Raw genomic sequence first — 19,869 nt, forward strand, 5'->3', positions numbered from 1 at the left:
GCAGTCAGAATGCCTGTCACGGTGCCCAGCCAGTGCTGTTCTTTTATGGATACGTTGTGAACTGATGTTGAATTCTGTTCTCCTGCATGCCATGATGAAATCCATGGGGAAGGTTACTGTATTGCTGCCCCATGCTAAATCATTAACTGACTTAGTGCTGAGCTCTGGAGAGTAGCATATAGCATTGCATTAAAAAGGGAAAATGTCCTGGTTTGTATTTTCCACATCCTGCTATTAAATTGATTGTCACTTTGTCAATATATATCACGGTGAGTGAATGGAAGTAATTTTGGTTCATCATTCATTTATAAACAACAATGAAACCAGTGGTTTATAATCATTACCAGGATTACAGAAATTCGGATTGGTGACTGGGGCTATTATATTTTCTACATTCATTAGCAGCTGTGCTGAGGCCCAGTGGAGCTTTAAGGAGTTCTTCTGCATTGTGAAGCATTTACTGTTGTTTGAATTGTCCTATACTTGGGTAGATGAGCACAGTTCAGCATTTTCCTAATTTAGAAATCTTTCTCTCCAAGGAGAATGTGAAAGTAAGTTATTTTTAGTAATTTGAAGATGCAATTTGTGATTTTAAAAAATAACTGCTTAGTGTCTTACTATTTAAAGTTGGTGACAGACTATTGCAAATGGGGTTGCTGGATTTTCCTACAACAATAAGTGCAGTAGTTAATTTGGTTAACAGTTGCTAGTGTTCAATCTTTATTTCCTCTTCCTCTTCTCTCTCTCCCCCCCCCCCCCCCACCCCCACTTCTGCCATGGCCAACTGAGGCATGCTGGAATAAAGTTAACATGAGCTCTGTTAGCATTCGGGATCTGTCAGAAGAAGCTGTCCATGTATATGCTAGCTGACTATTTATCTGTGCATGCCATTACAGCTGAGCTTTATCCTTTCATCATTTGCTTGCCTACAATCTTAATTTCCATTTGGAAATTTCACATCTACCTGCCTGTCTCTGAGTGACCTGGCACAGGGCAGCCATCTTTGGTTGAAGTGTTTATGCAGTGATTTATGCCGTCCATGGGAAATCCATTCATCCAACAACTTGGTTGCACAGATCATTTGTGAAGCATGATCGTTGTACTTCAGTGGAAAAGAATCTAAATTTAGTTTTGTAAAAATAATCAATTGCAGATGGTTACAGCCATTCGATTCTTCTTGTTTTATTGAGCTGAGGTGACTGTCCAGCACATCAAGTGTGTGAATGGATTAGAGGCATTTGCAAATTATATAAATCTGCAAACAGAGTTGTCTGCCAGAATTTGCTTCTAAAACTCATACAATTTCATCCCAGTTGACTAGAGGCCAAACAAATGGAATCTTTGCACTATCACTTTCAGGTAGGTTGGGACCATCCCGAGTGGGAGTTCACAAGGAAGTGGAAGCAGGTGGAGATTCACCTGGTCATCAAACCAGCCTTGCCATTCCACATAATCATGGCTAATCTGTCTTAAGCCTTGGTTCCTCATCTGTGCCAGTTCCTTACAGTCCTCAATTTTCACAATTATTTCAAAAAATTATTTAACTCCATTTAACAACTTGCTAAACCTTTTTTTGCTTTTTTCCAAAGATGATATTTTTTTGTACTGTGCAAAAACTAATTTGGAATGACTCAATTTTTTGCTGGCGATGTATAACCAGAGCTGCAAACAATAATGAAATATTTGGTAGCTCTTGGCACCTGTGTGCACTCCTTGGTCCATGAAATTATCATTTTAATTCTCTGAGAATGAGTAACATTTTATTCCTAGTCCCAATTCCTGGACAGAATTCAATCTCTATGCAAGTCTGCTACTTTGCGTACCCGCCAATGAATCTGTCATATGATATTTCTATAATCACTTGGCGATTTCCATGTTGTTGACTCAGAATTCTATTCCTGCCAAAAGATTATGGCTGTGACTTGGCTAAGATCTCTTACAGATGAAATGAGCAGAAGAAAATAATTGAACTTAAAATGCCAGCATGTAAAGACATATGGCCCGGAGTCAGGTTTAAGTATTGTCGTTTTGATTTTCATCATCTTTCTCATTGATACTAATTTTACCAATAAAATTAATTATTTCTTAAAGATGGGATTCTTCCACACTCTTTCCTTTTTGCAAACTCGTCTTACTAAAGGAAAAACTCCTTTATTGTTTGAAGAAATATCTGAATTTGAAATTTATTTATCTGCCTGGTCTAATACATTAGTCAGTAACTCTATCATGTGGCTTTAGATCCATTGAGATGAGATGGGAGTAATCGGTCTTTATAGTCTTGCATCTGATTTGAGCAGTCACTAGTGGCGATGTGACTTTATATCACAGAACCCCCTTTAATTGGCTGTTGGTGCATGTTTGGGTGAGGGACACTTCATACCAGCAGGTCCCCATAACATATAACTGTCTGAAAGTTTAACTATAGCTAATTTTCCTCCTTTTGGCTTAATAAAGGATTTTATTTAACAACTCTGTGAGCAATTTTTCAGGATTTTAACTTGAAATGGCATGGGATAAAGTGTGAATGTGATGAAACTGGAATTCATAAAAGCTGACTGATAATATCACAAGATTATGTAACATCTCAGTGTTGGGTATTGCAATATGAACAAAGTTACTGGAGAGATGGAAGCTGGTAAATATCAAATCTTTTATTGGATCCACACACAACTAATCTGACAGCCTTTTGGAGTGACTCGAGGGAGAGGGAGAGAGAGTCTGTGCGCGACACAGACATTCTGTGACCCAACATTATAGCACATTTTTATATGCCAAAAAGCAAAAGTCACAGAACTGTTTCAATGCCTTTATAACACTTCTTTAGAGTTGCATACAGTTTTCAAATTCCTGGATCTTCCCACCAACATATCCAAAATGAGTGTAAATTACTGTCGTATTTGTGCAATGGTGTGCATATTGCATTAAGTGGCTATTTCCTGGTCTGCAATTTGCTATAGTCTTAAGTATATTCATGCAATTTACTGGTCTGAGCTGCATTTTAAATTTAAACTACACTCCATATTCAGATCTGAAGGTTATTTACTAAAGTTAATGTTTGTTATATACCCTAATTCCGAAATACACTTTAACTTGGGGGGTAATAAATTTCTGTGGGTTCAGAATAGGATAGGTCGTCAGAAATCAGTGAGGAGGACTAAATTAGTGTTTCTCAGTGGCTAGACTGTTTAATATCTGGTTTCCACAGGGATTGGTATATCCCAAAGTCTTTCCCTTGTCTATGGACCACAAACTGGGGGGGGGGGGGTGTTCCCTACCTGTATGAATGAGTGCAGCTCCAACAATGCTTAACATTATCCATGATAAACCAAGCTTTTTGATTGGTATGCCACTTATCAACCTAGACTTTAATTTGCTCAGCTGCCAGCACACTATCACTCCTCTGTAACATCCATGAAGTACACTGCAGTTGCTAGCTCAGACAAGATGATATGTAGCATCTTGTGATGTTGTAGCCCATGCATTTCAAGGTTCGATGTGCATTCAGTGATGCTCTTTTGCACACTAATATTATAAAGTGTGTTTATTTGAGTCACTGTTGCTTCTCTGTCAGCTTGAATCAGTTTGGTCATTCTCCACTGACCTTTCTCATTAACAAGATGTTTTCACCCACAGAGGTGCCGCTCACTGTTGTTTTGTTTCCAGCACCATTCTTTGTAAACTCTCAAAACCGCTGTGCATGAAAAACCCAAGAGATCAGCATTTTCTGAAATACACCCCATCTGGCACAAACAATCATTCCAGGGTCAAAGTCACTTGGATCACATTCCTTCCCCATTTTGATGTTTGGTCTGAACAGCTGAGCCTCTTGACTCTGTCGGCATGCTTTTATTGCTGTTGCATAATTGGATGATTGGATATTTGCATTAATGAGCAGTTGTATCAGGATCTAATAAAGTGGCCACTGAGTGTATATTCCCAATCCTTTACTGGTGTTTGGCTTCAGTTCTGGAGTGGGAGTTCCTTCATTAGAGGGACCACAGCAGCTCACCATCCTCTTCTTGAGAGGAATTAGCGATGGAGAATAACTACTAGCCTTGTTAGTGATGGACAGATCTTGAAAAAAAATTTGCAAGTGCCTTTAACCATTCTCAATTGTTATCCATAACTTTTGAGGAAAAGATCAGTGCAACATAAGTGGGAGGAAAAAGTGATGCAAGGAAGTCTATGAAGGGTAAAGATGGCACGTGGGCTCAAAGACAGCAGGTAGAACATAGTCTATGAAAATGATGAATGCCTGAGGAGCAATAAGCAAGTAGTTATGCTAAAGAATTAGTGAATGAGAGACCATGATGTGTAGAGATTAAATCTGCAGCACTTAAGGCGATCACCTTTTTCAAGGAGATTGGAGTACAATGGGCTTTTGGTGAGGAGATGCTTAGAGGATTGGAGGATGTCTGGTTTAATTACTTGAATGAGAACATACTTGCCTTGGAGGGAGATCCAGTTGATGGATTCCTGGGATGAGAGCTTTCCCAGTGAGGAGAGATTGAATGTGACTGGAATTCAGGAAAATGTAATGTAAGATACAAGAATTTGAGAGGGTTTGATGCTGTAAGGCGAATTTCCTCATAACATAAAACTGCAAGCACAGGTACAGGCTCCTTGGCCTATGATGCCTGCACTGAATACGATGCTGAATTAAAGTAGATTTCCTCTGCCCATGTAAAATTCGCATCCCTCCGTCTTCACAGATTCATGCATCTCTATCACAGCCTCTTAAATGCCGCAATGGTATCTGTGTCCTCAGCTTGGAACATCCAGAAATAGAAGCCAACATCTCAGAATAAGGGGCATAGAATGAGATTTCTTTATTCAGGAGGTTCTGGTTGTTGGGTTATTGATTACATTGAAATCCAAAATCAATAGAAATTTGGACATTAAAGCATCAATGAACAGGATTAGCCTGACTTTGTAGAATGGGAGCAGGTGAAAGGGCTGTGTGGTTTTCCCTTATTTTGCTCTTAAGAATTTTTGACTATCTGGTCTTAATTTTATCCATACATCTGTACTTTGACTTTATTGAAATCCTGTTGGTAAAATGGTTTGGTTAATCAGAAGCTGGGTGCCAATTGTTTTTGATTTTACAGGAGTTCCTTAGATTTATAAAAAGTGGTTGTAGAGGTCAAACCTAACCAAAACGATTGCTGCTGCCAGCGACCCTTGGATTTGTTATACTTGCAGGATGCACCCTGACTCCTGTAATGATTGCTTCAAAAGTTATTCGATCCTTACAAATGTACGATCTTGAAGTGACAAAGCTTAAGCATACCCAAGTGTAAGCTAAGCACTGCTGAGCGGACAGCAAATGATAGGACCTGTGCTGGTCCCCAGCTTCCAAACTGCAATGAAAATGAGCAAGAATATGTAACTTGTTCACTTCGCTTTTACCACACCTCCAGTCTTGTGACTAGTTGCCGTGATATACGTGCAATGCAACACAATGCAGATAGAGAACAGATGCCTGGCTCCTACAGTGGTTGTGCATTTATCTGAATTCTGAGTGTTCTTAAAATATTTGAACTAAAAATAGTGCTAGAGGCTGATGCAGTTCTTAGTCACCTCGACTGTGGCATGTCAGCTGACGGAATGGTGTTTTGCATGGGCTGGGGTTACAATGTTAATAATGTACTATGGCTGCTATGCATTAGTTATATGAAGTAATAAAGCACTTCTGTTGCATATATTAAAATGCGTCTAAATTGAGATGCCACTTCTGATAAAGAAGGGCGCGGGAAAAGAATGTTCCAAAATCACTTGTCACCTACTCTGTAGAATAGTTCATGTGCGGTCCATGTTTTTGAGGAGAATATTTTTTTTATTGTTTTTTGTTCCAGGCCAAGGCTGCAAGCACAGAGGAAATTTGCCCAGTCGCAGCCGAACTCCCCCAGCACAACCCCAGTCAAGATGGTGGATCCAGTCTTGCCACCTCCTGCAACTCAGATCATCGATCTCTCAAAAAGAAAGCCCAAAACAGAAGATTTCTTAACTTTTCTTTGCCTTAGAGGTAGGTGTTGCAATAACTTCACATTGATCAATATGTGATCAATTATTCACTGCAATGTTTGTTTTAATTTACATTTCAGCATCTCTGAATGCTCATTTGTTTTGGTTGCTATGACTTTGTCAAAAACTATAGATATTGCAATATTAGTGGCTACATTCTAAGTAATACCTTGATTTGTTGACTCAGAAACAGCTGTATTATTTGGTTATCAAGTACAAATTGGGCCATTGATATTTCACCTGTGTTATTACTTGTATAAAATTACTAATGAGCAGAAATACAGTGTGGCTTTCCGGAGGAAGTTTTCCTCAGGGTATGCACATGATTTCTCATGATTTCTGAAATCCAGTTCAACAGAACAGGTGGAAGTTGCTTGAAGATGAGCATGGGCAGGCTGTGCCTTTGGTGCATTGCAGTTGTGTTGCTTACGATTATGGCTTTAAATTGGAATTGGCACTCTTGGCCTCTTCCCCTCAGCCCTGAGAGCAAGCATACCAGATAAGGATATTATCTCCTCAAGCTTAAAGCCCTTTAATAACCCGATGGTCCACTCTGGGGCAGCTCAGTCACCTTTGGTCCCCACCGGACACTCAGCTCTCACCTGTGGCTCCAAGTAGCTGACTACATGCAACAACAGCCACACCCTGCTACACCACTTTAACAGGCGGGTGAAACCAAGTGAGGGTAGCTGGTGGGCCTCAGCCAGTGAGGTAGGGACATGTTTGTCCTGGCATGTGAATTCAGCTCCAGTGGACTGGATGGATAAGATCTACAGTGAGATCCAATGGCCAAGAGCATGATTCTTCAATGCTCTGTGGAGAGCAAAGGGCATGACAAGGCACAGAAGTCGTCATGGTCATCCTCTGCAACCAAGGAAGGCCCCTGTTTGTGATGCTTGTTCGTTCCAATGGACCCAGACTTCTGCAGTCCAGAAAGTGGAACTACCCCAGTGCAGCGGCTTTTCTATTTTTAAAAAACTCTCCCACACAGGTATCCCATCATTGACAGACACAACGGACATCCACAACTACCAGGCAGCTCTTCAAACTGGAATTGGATATCTTCCTGCAACCTGGCTCCATGTTTATGCAGATGCCCTGCCCTTACTAATAGATATGACCATTGACAACAACGTTGTAGTGCAGGCAAGTGTCTGGGCTTCTAGCAGCAGTTGCTTGTGCAACAAACATGGTTAAAGTTCAAAGTAAAATTTATGATCGACGTACATGCACATCACCACATACATCCCTGAGATGCTTTTTCTTGTGGGCATACTTTGCAAATCTATAGAACAGTAACTGTAAACAGGATCAATGAAAGTTCAAGTAGAATATGGAAGATGACAAACTATACAAATGCAAACATAAATAAATAACGAGAGCATGAAGTAGCAAGGTAAGGATTCCTGAAAGTGAGATCATTGGTTGTGGGAACACCAGGAATAGAATGAGTGTAGTTATCCTTTTGTGTTCAAGAGCCTGATGGTTGAGGGGCAGTAACTGTTCTTGAACCTGGTAGAGCAAGTCCTGAGGCTCTTGTACCTTCTACCTGATGGCAGCAGTGAGAACCAGGGTGGTTAGATGTTTTTCTGCAACAGCATTTCATGTAGATGAGCGCAGTGGTTGGGTGGGCTTTATCTGTGTTGTACTGGGCTGAATGAGCTACCTTTTGTAGGATTTTCTACTCAAAGGCGTCAGTGTTCCCATACCAGGCTATAATGCGGCCAGCCAGCACACTTTCCACCACACATCTATAGAATTTTTGTCAAGGTTTTTGATGACATGCCGAATCTCTGCAAAATCCTAAGGAACTAGAGGCACTGTCATGCTTCACATTTATATTTATATGATGCACCCAGGACTCAGAAAACTGGATTTGCTTACAGTGAATGACGAAGAACTTGAGATAAAGCATGTGGCATCTTCTCCCAATAAAACAGGGAAAGGCACTGGAAACTAGCTGTGGATGATATTACATACAAACTATATGTACAAAATAAAGCAACACACACAAAATGCTGGTGGAACACAGCAGGCCAGACAGCATCTATAAGGAGAAGCACTGACGATGTTTTGGGCCGAGACCCAGCATCTTGTGCTGAATTTCCAGTATCTGCAGATTTCCTCGTGTTTGCTGTACAAAATCAACCTGTCTTTTACAATCTGGAAGCCAAAGGCTCTCATTGAAAGGTAGTTGCCCAATCAACTCACCCGTCTGGGGCCAACAATAGCACACTTTGCAGTTCAGAGGCAAACCATGGTATGAAAGAGAGGAGAGGGTCTGATCATAGGTTGTCAGTGGGAGGATAAAGGCCACTGACAACATTGGAGAAGATGCATGCCAAAAGCAGGGTAAGCATGGAAACTGGGAACATAATGGTAGTGGTGAGACTGCAGATTTAGTCGGCTAGAATGGCCCTGGAAGCCAGTGCTGATCATGAGATAATAGCTTTGAAAATATTTTAGTGTTTACCAGTTGTTTCTCATCCGTCATTTACTCATTCCCCACTCCTTGACCATCCCCCCCCCCCCAAAAAAAAGTCTTGGTTTAAGTGGTTGAAATTGAATGTATTCCCACACAACCTGTTTTACTTACCACCTTCCATCAGTGCAGTGCTCCTTCAGGGTAATACTTATGTTTTTTCTGGCTGTTGGACAGAAATCGTAGGGGAGTTAGAATTCCACTCCACCCAGTTACATACCCGCTAAAGGCTGTCTGTAATGGAAACTTGGTAGAGGAATGTGTTTCAAAATATCAAACTAACCTTGAAGTGAAAAGGAATTTAAACTGCTCATATGGTTTTGACCAGTGGTCTTGTTTTATAAGCTTTCATCTAGAGTTGCTCACTGCACGATTGAATTGCTGTCCTGTTGGAGCTGTTCTCTAGTTTCCCTCTAGTTGTTCATAGTTTGCTCATGGAATGAGTGCTGTCATGCACTGTCGGGTGAAGGGGGAGAGAGCTCCACATTGTAAACCCAGAATTGGGAGGAGTTGGTGTTTCAAACTGAGCTGATAACCTCTCAGTAATGAACACATCAAAGGGACAAAAGAAAGGAACACTTGCGCTGCAGACTTCTGTAAAGTAGTACATCATGCTCAGAATAATGAGGAACTTTTTCTTTGATGTAGTTCTCCCAAATTTACAAGTTGTCCTAGGGATTTTATGACCAAATTGTGGTGGTGTAACAAGATTTTATGATACCAGCAATTGCTGTGGAGAGCCAACACTCATTGACCATTTAAATGAAATGATTGGAACTGGTGGCCATTTATTACTGAGCACCTTTTTAAGGATTCTGACCCTGTTAGCATCAATTATAGTGGACATAATCAGCATGCCAGGGGTGAGTCAAAGACTTTGTTTATCATTAAAGAACATGATTTCCAACCCCCCCACACCCCAACAGTCAGCGAGTGTCAGTTATGTTACTGGAGAAGGAGGGGAAAGGGAAATTGGATGTCTAAGCTGGGTTGTTTCTAGTGGGTTATATTTGTTTTGTGTAGTGGAGGGTGGGGGTGTGGTACAGTTTTAACAACTTCAACATGCTAAACGCCGCTGGCCAAAAGCTAACTTTGTACCTCCTCCTGCTCATGTCCTCTTTCATCCCCACGTACCTTGCATCAGATGGATCAGAGGTTTACTTTGCCAGTTGTATTTGACAACCTGCATTTCATGTGCTGGTTGCAAGCTTCTCCGAACTCCCGAGCACCCCACTTCAGCAGACTGCCCCATTGAGAGCAGTGAATCTGCAGTTTCCAGTGTGCAGTTGCTTTTTTTGTGTAATACCTTAATTGAACAAAATAAGTAACATGCCAGAATGAATAAATGCATCTGGTTTGTTTCTAGTTGTGCTTTGCTTTGCTGATCTGTAGCTTATATTAATTTCTTGCAGCAGAGCTCAGAAATAACCCAGAGCTTGGTAGTATTTGAAAATTGATTCCTTCTGTAACTTACCAGGCTCTCTTTCAGTGAGAAACATAATGATACTGCAGAAAAAAATGACAAATCATATACTTATTAGGCATCAGATATATAACAGGCTGTGCTTGTTAACAATATCTGCATGGGAAGAAATGTTTTGAAACCTTTCTGGATGATATCATTTCGAACATGCATCATACTTGGGGTGTAGTTTTGATAACTGCAAATTCTGTAATCTCTTAGATTGTAGTTGTAAGGTACTGATATTTGCTTTAAATATTTAGATTTGGATGTACTTTTCACTTGTACGCTGAAGCAGACTGTGAAATATGTAATTTGTGTTTTCAACTAACACATCCAAGGATGTGCTGGGGGCCGCGCATTCCGGTGCCAACTTAGCATGCCCACAATGTTTGAGAACAACACAAACAGCAACAGTAAAGTGAGCACCTTTCACACCCTCCCACCCACTCACACAGATAGGCCTCTAAGCCCAGGCTAGGCCACTTGGGCCTAGCTTTGGTCATTCTATTAATTAGTATTGTAATCTGTTGCTAATGGCCTGTGGTAACTGGGTGTTCAGCTGGATGTCCGTTCAGTTTGGTGCACAAGCAGTCGTGTGCTTGTCTCCAATGAATTGGGTTGCTTTGCACAATGATCTTGATGTCTGAGAATGGGAACAGGAAGGCTAGTGTGTTAAACAAGAGCTAGAATATTAAAGAAGATGCTAGAAGTGATGATGTCGGGAAATATTGCTGAGCTGAAATATATAACTCATAAACTGATCTCAATATTCTAACTGCCTTGGGCTATGGGGTGTAATGGCATATTGCACCCCATAGTCCATTGGCAGCATGGTGGTGTAGTGGTTAGCACAATTCTTTACAGTACCAGCGACCTGGGTTTGATTCCTGCCACTGTCTGTATAGAGTTTGTACGTTCTCCCATGACCATATGGGTTTCCTCCAGGTGCTCTAGTTTCCTCCCACAGTCGAAAGACCGACCATTTGGTAGGTTAATTGGTTGATGAAAATTGTCCTGTGAGGAGGGACAATTAAATCAAGGTTTGCTGGGTGATGCGGCTCGAAGGGATGAAGTTTCTATTCCGCACTGTATCTCAGTAAATAAAAATATGTCTGCTAGGGAAATTTGGGGAAATTATGTCACTACAAATCCTGAGATACTTTTGAAGAATGAAATATAGTGAACAGACAAATGAAAAAGAAAATTAGATTACCCCTCTGGAGAGTTAAGTGTTTTCTCAAACCTCAGCTCTCCATCCTTTAACCACTTTCACAGTAGGTGGGTAAAGTGAGTTGTTTGATACTACATAGTACTGTGGGCAATGACAGGGCTGCTTTCGATGGATGACTAACATAGGCTTGTCTGCTTGAAGTATAAATCAGACCCCCCCCGAACCCATCGCTGTGGTCTACTTCAAGCCCTCTGTATTTGCTAAATTATGATTTTTTTTTACCCTGTAAATGTCCATGTGGCTATGTCAGTTACCAATTGAGAGCAAGGGTGCTAGTTAGAGGGAACAGTTAACACAGTTGTGGGTACAGATTTCTGTGTCCTATTGACTGACGGAATGGTGGATGTGGTGAAAAAGATTTGTAAAGCTTGGATGTTGAAGTAATTTAGCTCATATTTCCTCATGCAAAGGAAAATCAAAATTGGAGAAAAGGATGCCAGATACAACTTGAGTTAAAGGACAAGTTAGACTTTCATATAATAATAAACTTCAATCCTCAACTCCTGGAGCTGAATGTGCTGTCTCTGAATTTCATTAAAATGCATGTAATATAACATTGCAATTTCTTGAGTTTCAATTGGGAGTACTTCTCAAGTCTTTATTTCAAAGTATATGCCTTCTTTCTGCCTTAAAAATTTCAGATGTATTTGAGAAGGCAGACCAGCAAAGGTAGAACAAGTAGTTCAGCAAGGTGCAGAAAACAATGAGGGGGAAGACCAGCAGCATACTGTTTCAATGTTAGAATCTGTTGCGTCCCTTCTCCGAGTTCAATAGACTCTCTGTCAGCATCAAGAGTGAAAGAGAGAGAGATAGAGAGATATCGCTGGAGTGCAGGGGCCTTCCAACAGCAGTGCATGTTGCCTGTTGTCCTGCTGTTAATCAATAGCGACGCTTCATGGTAATATCAGTGAGGAGCCAGGGTCATCCACATCTTCCAGGCTGTGCCTAGAAATATCAAAACACCAGCCTGTATAGCAAATCTGAGAATGAGAACCTTAGCTTGAGCTGCAGCTGTAGATCACAGACTCTGACAGGACCCCAGCACCTTGAAAAGGAAAGAAAGACTGAAATAAAAAGAAGAAACTGTTTTGTGGGTGAACTGGAAGAAGTTACCTGGGTCTGCAAAAACCTCTAATGCCATCTTTAGCTCTGTCCACTCCTATAGCAAGTAGTTCTTTGGAACATTGAGAAAACCTCCCTGTTTGTGTACAGGGTACAATTAGTGGTCTTGCATTCGTACATGATTAATACAAAATTAAGGAGGGGGCAACAAGCAGGAAATGTAAGAAGCTTTCAGCAGCTAAAGAGAGTATAGATTTCAATTTACTAAATTATATCTGTCCTCTGAGATATTTAGCATTTTAAAAATTTATCTTGTATTTTCAGCTTTGCAAAATGTTGCTTTTTTTAGTGTAGATGTTAGTGGTATGCATTGTCTCCAACAGTATTACCTGCCAGTAGGATGTCACATCAGATCATCTTGAAAGATTACTTCAGAAAATAAGTGCAAAGTAACCTTACTCCACAATTGCCTCTTCACTGTGCATATACAGGAACATGAAAATAATTCACTTCATGCCTGATATTTTCTTTCATCAGCACTGCTGGTGCAGCAGATAATGCTATTGTCTGATGGCTCCAGTGATCGGCTCAATCCTGGCTTAGGGTGCTGTCTGTGTGGACTTTGCATGTTCTTCCTGAGACACGGTGGGTTACTCCAGTTTCCTTAGTCTCAAAGATGTGCTCGTTGGCCGTTGTAAGGTACTCCTGGTTTGAAAGCAATTGGCAGCATTCAGGTAGCGTTGAACGGGGGAATAAAGAATACGATTATATAGCATTTGTGCATTTTGGTGGTTGACAATTGGTGTGGCCTGAAGGACCTGTTTTCATGTTGTATATTTCTTTGTGACTGTGTAATTTCTTGCTTCTTGAAAGCTGTAATTTCTTGGGAAGGGCTGTGGTTAACAGTGCAACCACATGGTGTCGTCTCCTGAGCCACAAGACTTCAGTGCAAGTCCTATTTCAGGAGTTAAACTCACACAATCTGTTCAAGCAAGTGGAGAGATGGACCATGTCACACTTGTTGCTTTAGATATAAAATGTTAAGCTGAAGCCCCATTTGCTTTGAAGAATCAATGCTTCTGGTAACTGGCTTCAAGACCATCACAACCAAAGTTGATTAAAAAGACATCAGGAAGTATTGAAATTATTTTTTTAAAGTTCCGGTACCCATTTTCAGCTGGGTGGACTGGAGCAATGTGTAGTTAAGTGCCTTGCTCAAGGACACAACATACTGCCTTGGCTGGGGCTCGAATTCACGACCTTCAGATTGCTAGTTCAACGCCTTTACTACTTGGTCACGCGCCACACATTGAAATTATAGAGGGATACAATTGAAAAACAAACCCTTCGACTCATTACATCCACAGCAACTACCACCTATTTACACTGATCCTACAGTAATCTCGTTTTTATTCTTCCCCATACTATTATCATCTCCCCTCAGCTTCTGCCATTTAACTTGATGCACAGTCAGTTTTACAGCAGCTGATTGATCTACCAGTCTATGGGTCTTTGGGATGTGGGGGTGGTGGGGGAGGGGAAGCTGGATCACTCAGTGGTAACCCATTTTGTCACAGGGAGAATGTGTATGAGGTTTGCACATCACTCTAGAGGCCAGGAGTGAATTCCAGGGTCAAGGCAGATCCCCATTAACTGTGCTACCATGCTGAGTTTGATGACACTTTGAAAATGTTCTACATGCTTCTCCCAAACTACTCAGTTGGATTTCTGAAAGAATCTATTAGTTGCATAGGGTTTTGGGGAGTCTGTAACAAAAAATTAATAATGCTGGATCCAATTTCTTACATTTTCAATTTTTTTCCTTTTGCTTTACTTGGTCTTTAAATGCTACATTATCTGCAATTTCAACAACTGGACTAGAACATCTCAGCTTCAGGAGTTCATCTAATTAGAATGTTACCTAGTGATATATTTTGATTTTACAGTGATGATCTAGCTGTCATTGTTCAGATCTTAAAGTAGGTTTCTAGCATATCAAACGAGTTTTCACTGTGATAGTGACAGGAAATGAATGTTGGTTCCCAAGACAGGAGAGACATTATTAATCGGTTTCAATATAGCTTGTTTGCTTATTAAAGGTGATTTATTAAACTTCATTTCCCTGTAACTGAAATGATTTGCCAAATCTACTGAAGTAGTAATTGAAAATGTGCAAGTCGACTTCAACAGGTTTATTGAAGTAATTTTGAGCTACCTTTATGTCAAACAATGTTCCCACTTTGTCAGATTTGCTACATGCCCGCTGATCTTCAAATCTTTCCAAGCCTCATTCTTTCCTGTCTCTGTAGCTCCTCCAGCCAATGTCCTCTGGATATCTGTGATGCTTCAACTGTTCTGTTGGACATGTCCCACTACCTTGGCGCTTATGGTACATGGCACAGATACAGAAGTTTTGTAGATGGTAATTGCCCCCGCTAATTCATTTGGTCTCTCCTATCAGAGGTATTTCCTTTGCTCTATTCATCCCTTCCCCACCTTCCCTCCTACTGGAAATTAACTTATTTAATTATTCATTCCAGTTCTGGACCCGAGAACATTAACTCATCCTCCTTCGACAGATGCTGCCAAATTTCTGTTGTGTATTTAATATTTCAGTAATACTTGAGTAATCTTGTAAATATATTGTTTGGTTAACTATTCTTTGTTGTTTACATTGCCGGTTATATGTAAAAATATGTGAATGGCATATGTCATTTTGCCACCATGTCCTATTAGCTGCCTCACTAAAAATAAAGCTGAAGGACAAACGTTATCCCCAGTCCTGTGTTCTTCTTTCGATTAGTTTTGCATTTTGAAGTTACAAAGCAAAACAGTGGCAATGAGTAAGTTTTAAAACAAACCAGAGATGACACAGCACTTTTTCTTTTCTTCACAAGGGGAGAGAGAATTTTAAAAAAATCTGAAAATGGATGAAATTCATGGATTTGTAAACCATGAGTAAGTACTGGGTGATGATAGTAAATTAAAAAAAAAAGCAGAAATAACTGGCTGCATTGGAAAGATCGATACATTTGATAACATAAAAGATAACTGGGTGATATATATTGAATGAATTGAGCAGTATTTTGAAGCAAATGAAATAGCCAATTAAAAGTGAGTGCTAGTATTACAGAGTGCAGTAGGTCAAACAGCATACAGGTTGCTTAGAGCTTCAGCTGCTCCAACTAAACTGGCCAAAATGAGTTTTTTTGATTTTATGAAAGTAATGCAGGAACGTTTAGAAACAACCATTGTTGATTGCAGAATGCTTTAGGTTGCATTAGCGTAATCAAAAGGAAGGGGAGTCCATTTCAGCACACGTGGCTGAATTGGAGAAATTGAACATTGCCAGTTCAATTATGGGCTTACTGATACACTGAGGGATTGTTTAGTTTATGGTATCTTACAAGAAAGCATTCAAAACAGCTCCTAACTGAAGCACACCTAGCATTTAAAACCTGCAGTTCAAATCTCTGTACCAATAGAAATGGCAGCCAGAGATGCAGTTGGGTTGCAGTCAGGAATGAAAGCGTGCATTAACAAATTTGTAATGTCTAAACAGAAACCAGTCTGGGCAAAAAATTGTGTTATATTTCAGGCAGGGACTTGCCAATCAGACCAATACAGGTTTAAAGGTGAAACTTGCAGAAAATGCAAGTAGGACACGTACAAACAGCATGTTTGGCAGACAAAAATAAATGGACTGCACAGGGAAGATGTAAAGGCTAAAAAGTCAAGTTGTAATTTGAAGTGGAGCATTAATCTGCCTGCTATTGATGAAAAAATCTGATAGTGATGAGAGTGACACAGGACTGAGTCGCCTTGAGATTTACAGTGTGAAAGCTAACGTGATAAGCAATATGGCTTACACCAGAAGTGAATGGAGAATTAATTAAAATGGAATTGGACAAGGGCTCGCTGTTTTAGTCATTCCACAAAAGAAGTTTGAACTTATTTAAAAAATGAATTCAAAGATATTGAACTGAAGCCTGCAGATACCAATTAAGAACTTGTGCTGGAGAAAAGATAACTCCTACGGGCTGATATTGTAACAATGAAACACAATAATCACAAAGTTACATTGGGATTGTATGTGGTCAAAGCAGACGACTAGCATTGTGGGGCTGTTATTAGCCTAGACAACTACAACTTGATTGGAGATTACCATTTGCATGTCACATTCCCTGCTGTAGGGTTAAATGAAATTGAATTAAGAAAGGTACTGGATGATGTGATAACAGTGTTCAAGGATGGCATTAGAAATCAAACATATTAAGGGGAAAAAATAGTGTTAAAGGAAAATACCACACCTAAGTCTTACAAAGCCCGTCTGGTTCCTTACACCATCCTTAATAAAGCAGCTAGTGAGCATATTGCGTGGATGCTGAAGAAATCCTTTCCAAGGTTGAGTGGAGCCCATGGGCAATGCCACTAGTCCCAGTAGCCAAAGATGGGTTTACCAGGATTTGTGGTGATTTTAAGGTCACCATCAAACCAGTACTGAAACAAGATCAACACCCTCTGCCCAGGATGGAGGATATATTTACAAACTTTTCTGGAGTGGAACACTATAGCGAAGTAGACTTGGCTGAGGCCTACCTACAGGTGGAGATAGAAGAGTCCATAAACACTCACATAAGGCTTTCTTGCCATAACAGATTTATTTTTAAAGTAGCATCTGCACCTGCACTCTGGCAGAAAGCTATGGATTAGGTGCTGTAAGGCTGCCAGGCGCTCAATGTTACCTGGATGACATCATTGCTACTGGTGAGGAGGACAAGGATCATCTCCAAAATCTCAAGACAATGTTAAAAAGGTTAGAAGATTATGGGCTCAGCATGATGCAACAAGTGTGAATTCTTTAAACCAAGCATCGCTTACTGCGGTCACACCATTGACACATAAGAACTACATGAGTGTGCTGTAAAAATTCAAGCAGTGATGGATGCCCCAAGGTCAAAGGATATGTCATAGCTGCTGTTCTTTTTTTTTAGGATTTGTCAATTACTATAACAGTTTCCTGCTACAGTAATTTGGCTACTGTGCTCCACACTCCTTGAAATCATTACTACAGATTGGGAAGAAATGGCAATGGGCAAACTTCGAGGTGGCTTTCCAAAAGGCAAAACAAATGGTGATAACACACATTGTACTCACATGTTATCATTCAGTTATCACATCATTCAGTGAAGCTTGTCTGTGATGCCTCACCTTGCATGATAAGTGCAGTCATGTCACATGTTATGAGTGATGGAAGTGAATGCCCCATAGTTTTTGCCACGCATTCCCTTACTGCTGCAGAGAAAATTAAGCACAGATTGACAGAGAGGCCTTAAGTCTGGTTTGGGGTGTAAATGTTTTTCACCCAGTTCTGGGGAGAGGTTACCCTCATTACTGATCATCAGCCACTGGTGTCCATTTTGAATCCACAGAAGGATGTTCCACTAGCAACAGCAGCACAAATGCAGAGGTGATCAAAAGTGGGTACTTAGAAAAATTAAGGACCAAACTGGACCACATTCCTATACAATGGAGATTGCATCTGATGTCATCTGGAGATGACATTGAAACATAGAAAACCTACAGCACAATACAGGCCTTTCGGCCCACAAATTTGTGCCGAGCATGTCACAACCTTAGAAATTACTAGGCTTACCCATAGCCGTCTATTTTTCTAAGCTCCACGTACCTATCCAAAAGTCTCTTAAAAGACCCTATTGTATCCGCCTCCACCACTGTTGAACACTGCACTTGCTAAACATTGAATTGTATTTCTGTTTGTGGTGATGAATGCCCCATATGGTTAGTAATAATCTTTGCCATTCCATGTAGTTTGACCAGAATTGTAGAAGTACTGTCTAACCAATATTTTGCACAAATGCAATGTAACATCCTAGCTCTTGTTGTCGGTACCTCTGCTTAAGGAATGTATTTTTCACTTTCCTGTGCAATTATGTCTTCATTTTCATGACGATACGGTCATGCACCACCCCAGTTTTAAATTTTATAGCTCCATTCTAAACTCGTCTCACTACTGTTAGGATGCTCTCTTCCAGCCTGTGGCCATAAGAACATAGAACATAGAAAACCTACAGCACAATACAGGCCCTTCGGCCCACAAAGTTATGCCGAACACATCCCAACCTTAGAAATTACTAGGCTTACCTATAGCCCTCTATTTTACTAAGCTCCATTTACCTATCTAAAAGCCTCTTAAAAGACCCCATCGTATCTGCCTCCTCCACCGTTGCTGGCAGTCACCACTCTCTGAGTAAAAAAAACAACTTACCCCTGACATCTCCTCTGTAGCTACTCCCTAGCACTTTAAACCTATGTCCTCTTGTGGCAACCATTTCAGTCCTGGGAAAAAGCCTCTGACTATCCACACAATCAATGCCTCTCATCGTCTTATACACCTCTATCAGGTAACCCCTCATCCTCCGTTGCACCAAGGAGAAAAGGCCGAGTTCACTCAACCTATTCTCATAAGGCATGCTCCCCAGCCCAGGCAACATCCTTGTAAATCTCCTCTGCACCCTTTCTATAGCTTCCACATCCTTCCTGTAGTGAGGTGACCAGAACTGAGCACAGTACGCCAAGTGGGGTCTGACCAGGGTCCTATATAGCTGCAACATTACCTCTCAGCTTCTAAATTCAATTCCACGATTGATGCAGGCCAATACACTGTGTGCCTTCTTGCAAAGACACATCGATCAGTTGAGGAGAGTGAATTGTTGGATAAGAAAGGAGGCCAGAGCTGTCAGAACCACTTCCTGAGGTCCCAGGGTCAACTCCTACAACCACCGCGGATGATGCCCCAGACCTGAGATTGTTTCACAGCGACGAGTCTCTTATGCTGAGGAGAGTGAAGACCCCTGCCCCCCCGAAACCCAGGAAAGACGTTATCCCACAGCAGTCAAATCTTTAAGGATGAATGGGACAATTTGAAACTTAGTATGCTGTGGATGCCTATATAATAGTTGTATTATATAGTATACTGTATATGTACATAAGTTGAGATGCATTATATAATGAGTTGGAGTTTATAGCTAAGCAGAGAAGAGTGTTGTACATTTCAGTAATATTTGAGTAATATTGTAAATATATTGTTTGATTATTCTTTGTTTACATAATTCATTACGTGAATGACATACATCATGGTGATATGGTGGTGTGATGGTAGCACAATACAATACGGTGACCTGGTTCAATCCTGCCTCTGCCTGTAAAAAGTTTGTACATTCTCCCTGTGGCCATCTGTGTTCCTCTGGATGCTGCAGTTTCCTCTCATAGTCCAACGATGTACAGTTGCAAGAAATAATTTATGAACCCTTTGCATTTAACTGTTTTTCTGCATTAATTATTCATAAAATATGGTCTGATCTTCTAAGTCACAATCTGCCTAAACTGCCTACACTTGTACTACTTCTCATCAATACAAAGTACAGTTGGCCCTCCTTATCCGTGGGGGATAGATTCCGGGACACCCCGCGGATATAAAAAATCGTGGATGCTCAAGTCCCTTATTTAACCTGGCTCAGTGCAGTGGTCTTTAGGACCCAGCAGAACCCTGGACTTTATTTAACATGCTCAGTGAGGTGGACA

General features: G+C 40.7%; 1 protein-coding gene across 4 annotated transcripts in view; it reads left to right on the forward strand.

The window, feature by feature from the left end:
• Positions 1 to 19,869, forward strand: part of jarid2b (jumonji and AT-rich interaction domain containing 2b) — a 355,488-nt gene that overhangs the window by 239,469 nt on the left and 96,150 nt on the right. For 3 of the 4 annotated variants that reach the window (XM_059945528.1, XM_059945529.1, XM_059945530.1), the window contains one exon: positions 5,856 to 6,025. In XM_059945528.1, the coding sequence (XP_059801511.1) occupies positions 5,856 to 6,025 (170 nt within the window). Of the gene's footprint in view, positions 1 to 415; positions 552 to 5,855; positions 6,026 to 19,869 lie in introns of those variants that run through there. The other variant, XM_059945531.1, reaches the window with a different exon arrangement.

The sequence above is a fragment of the Hypanus sabinus genome, chromosome 20 (genome assembly GCF_030144855.1).
Source record: "Hypanus sabinus isolate sHypSab1 chromosome 20, sHypSab1.hap1, whole genome shotgun sequence".
Taxonomy (NCBI): Eukaryota; Metazoa; Chordata; class Chondrichthyes; order Myliobatiformes; family Dasyatidae; genus Hypanus; species Hypanus sabinus.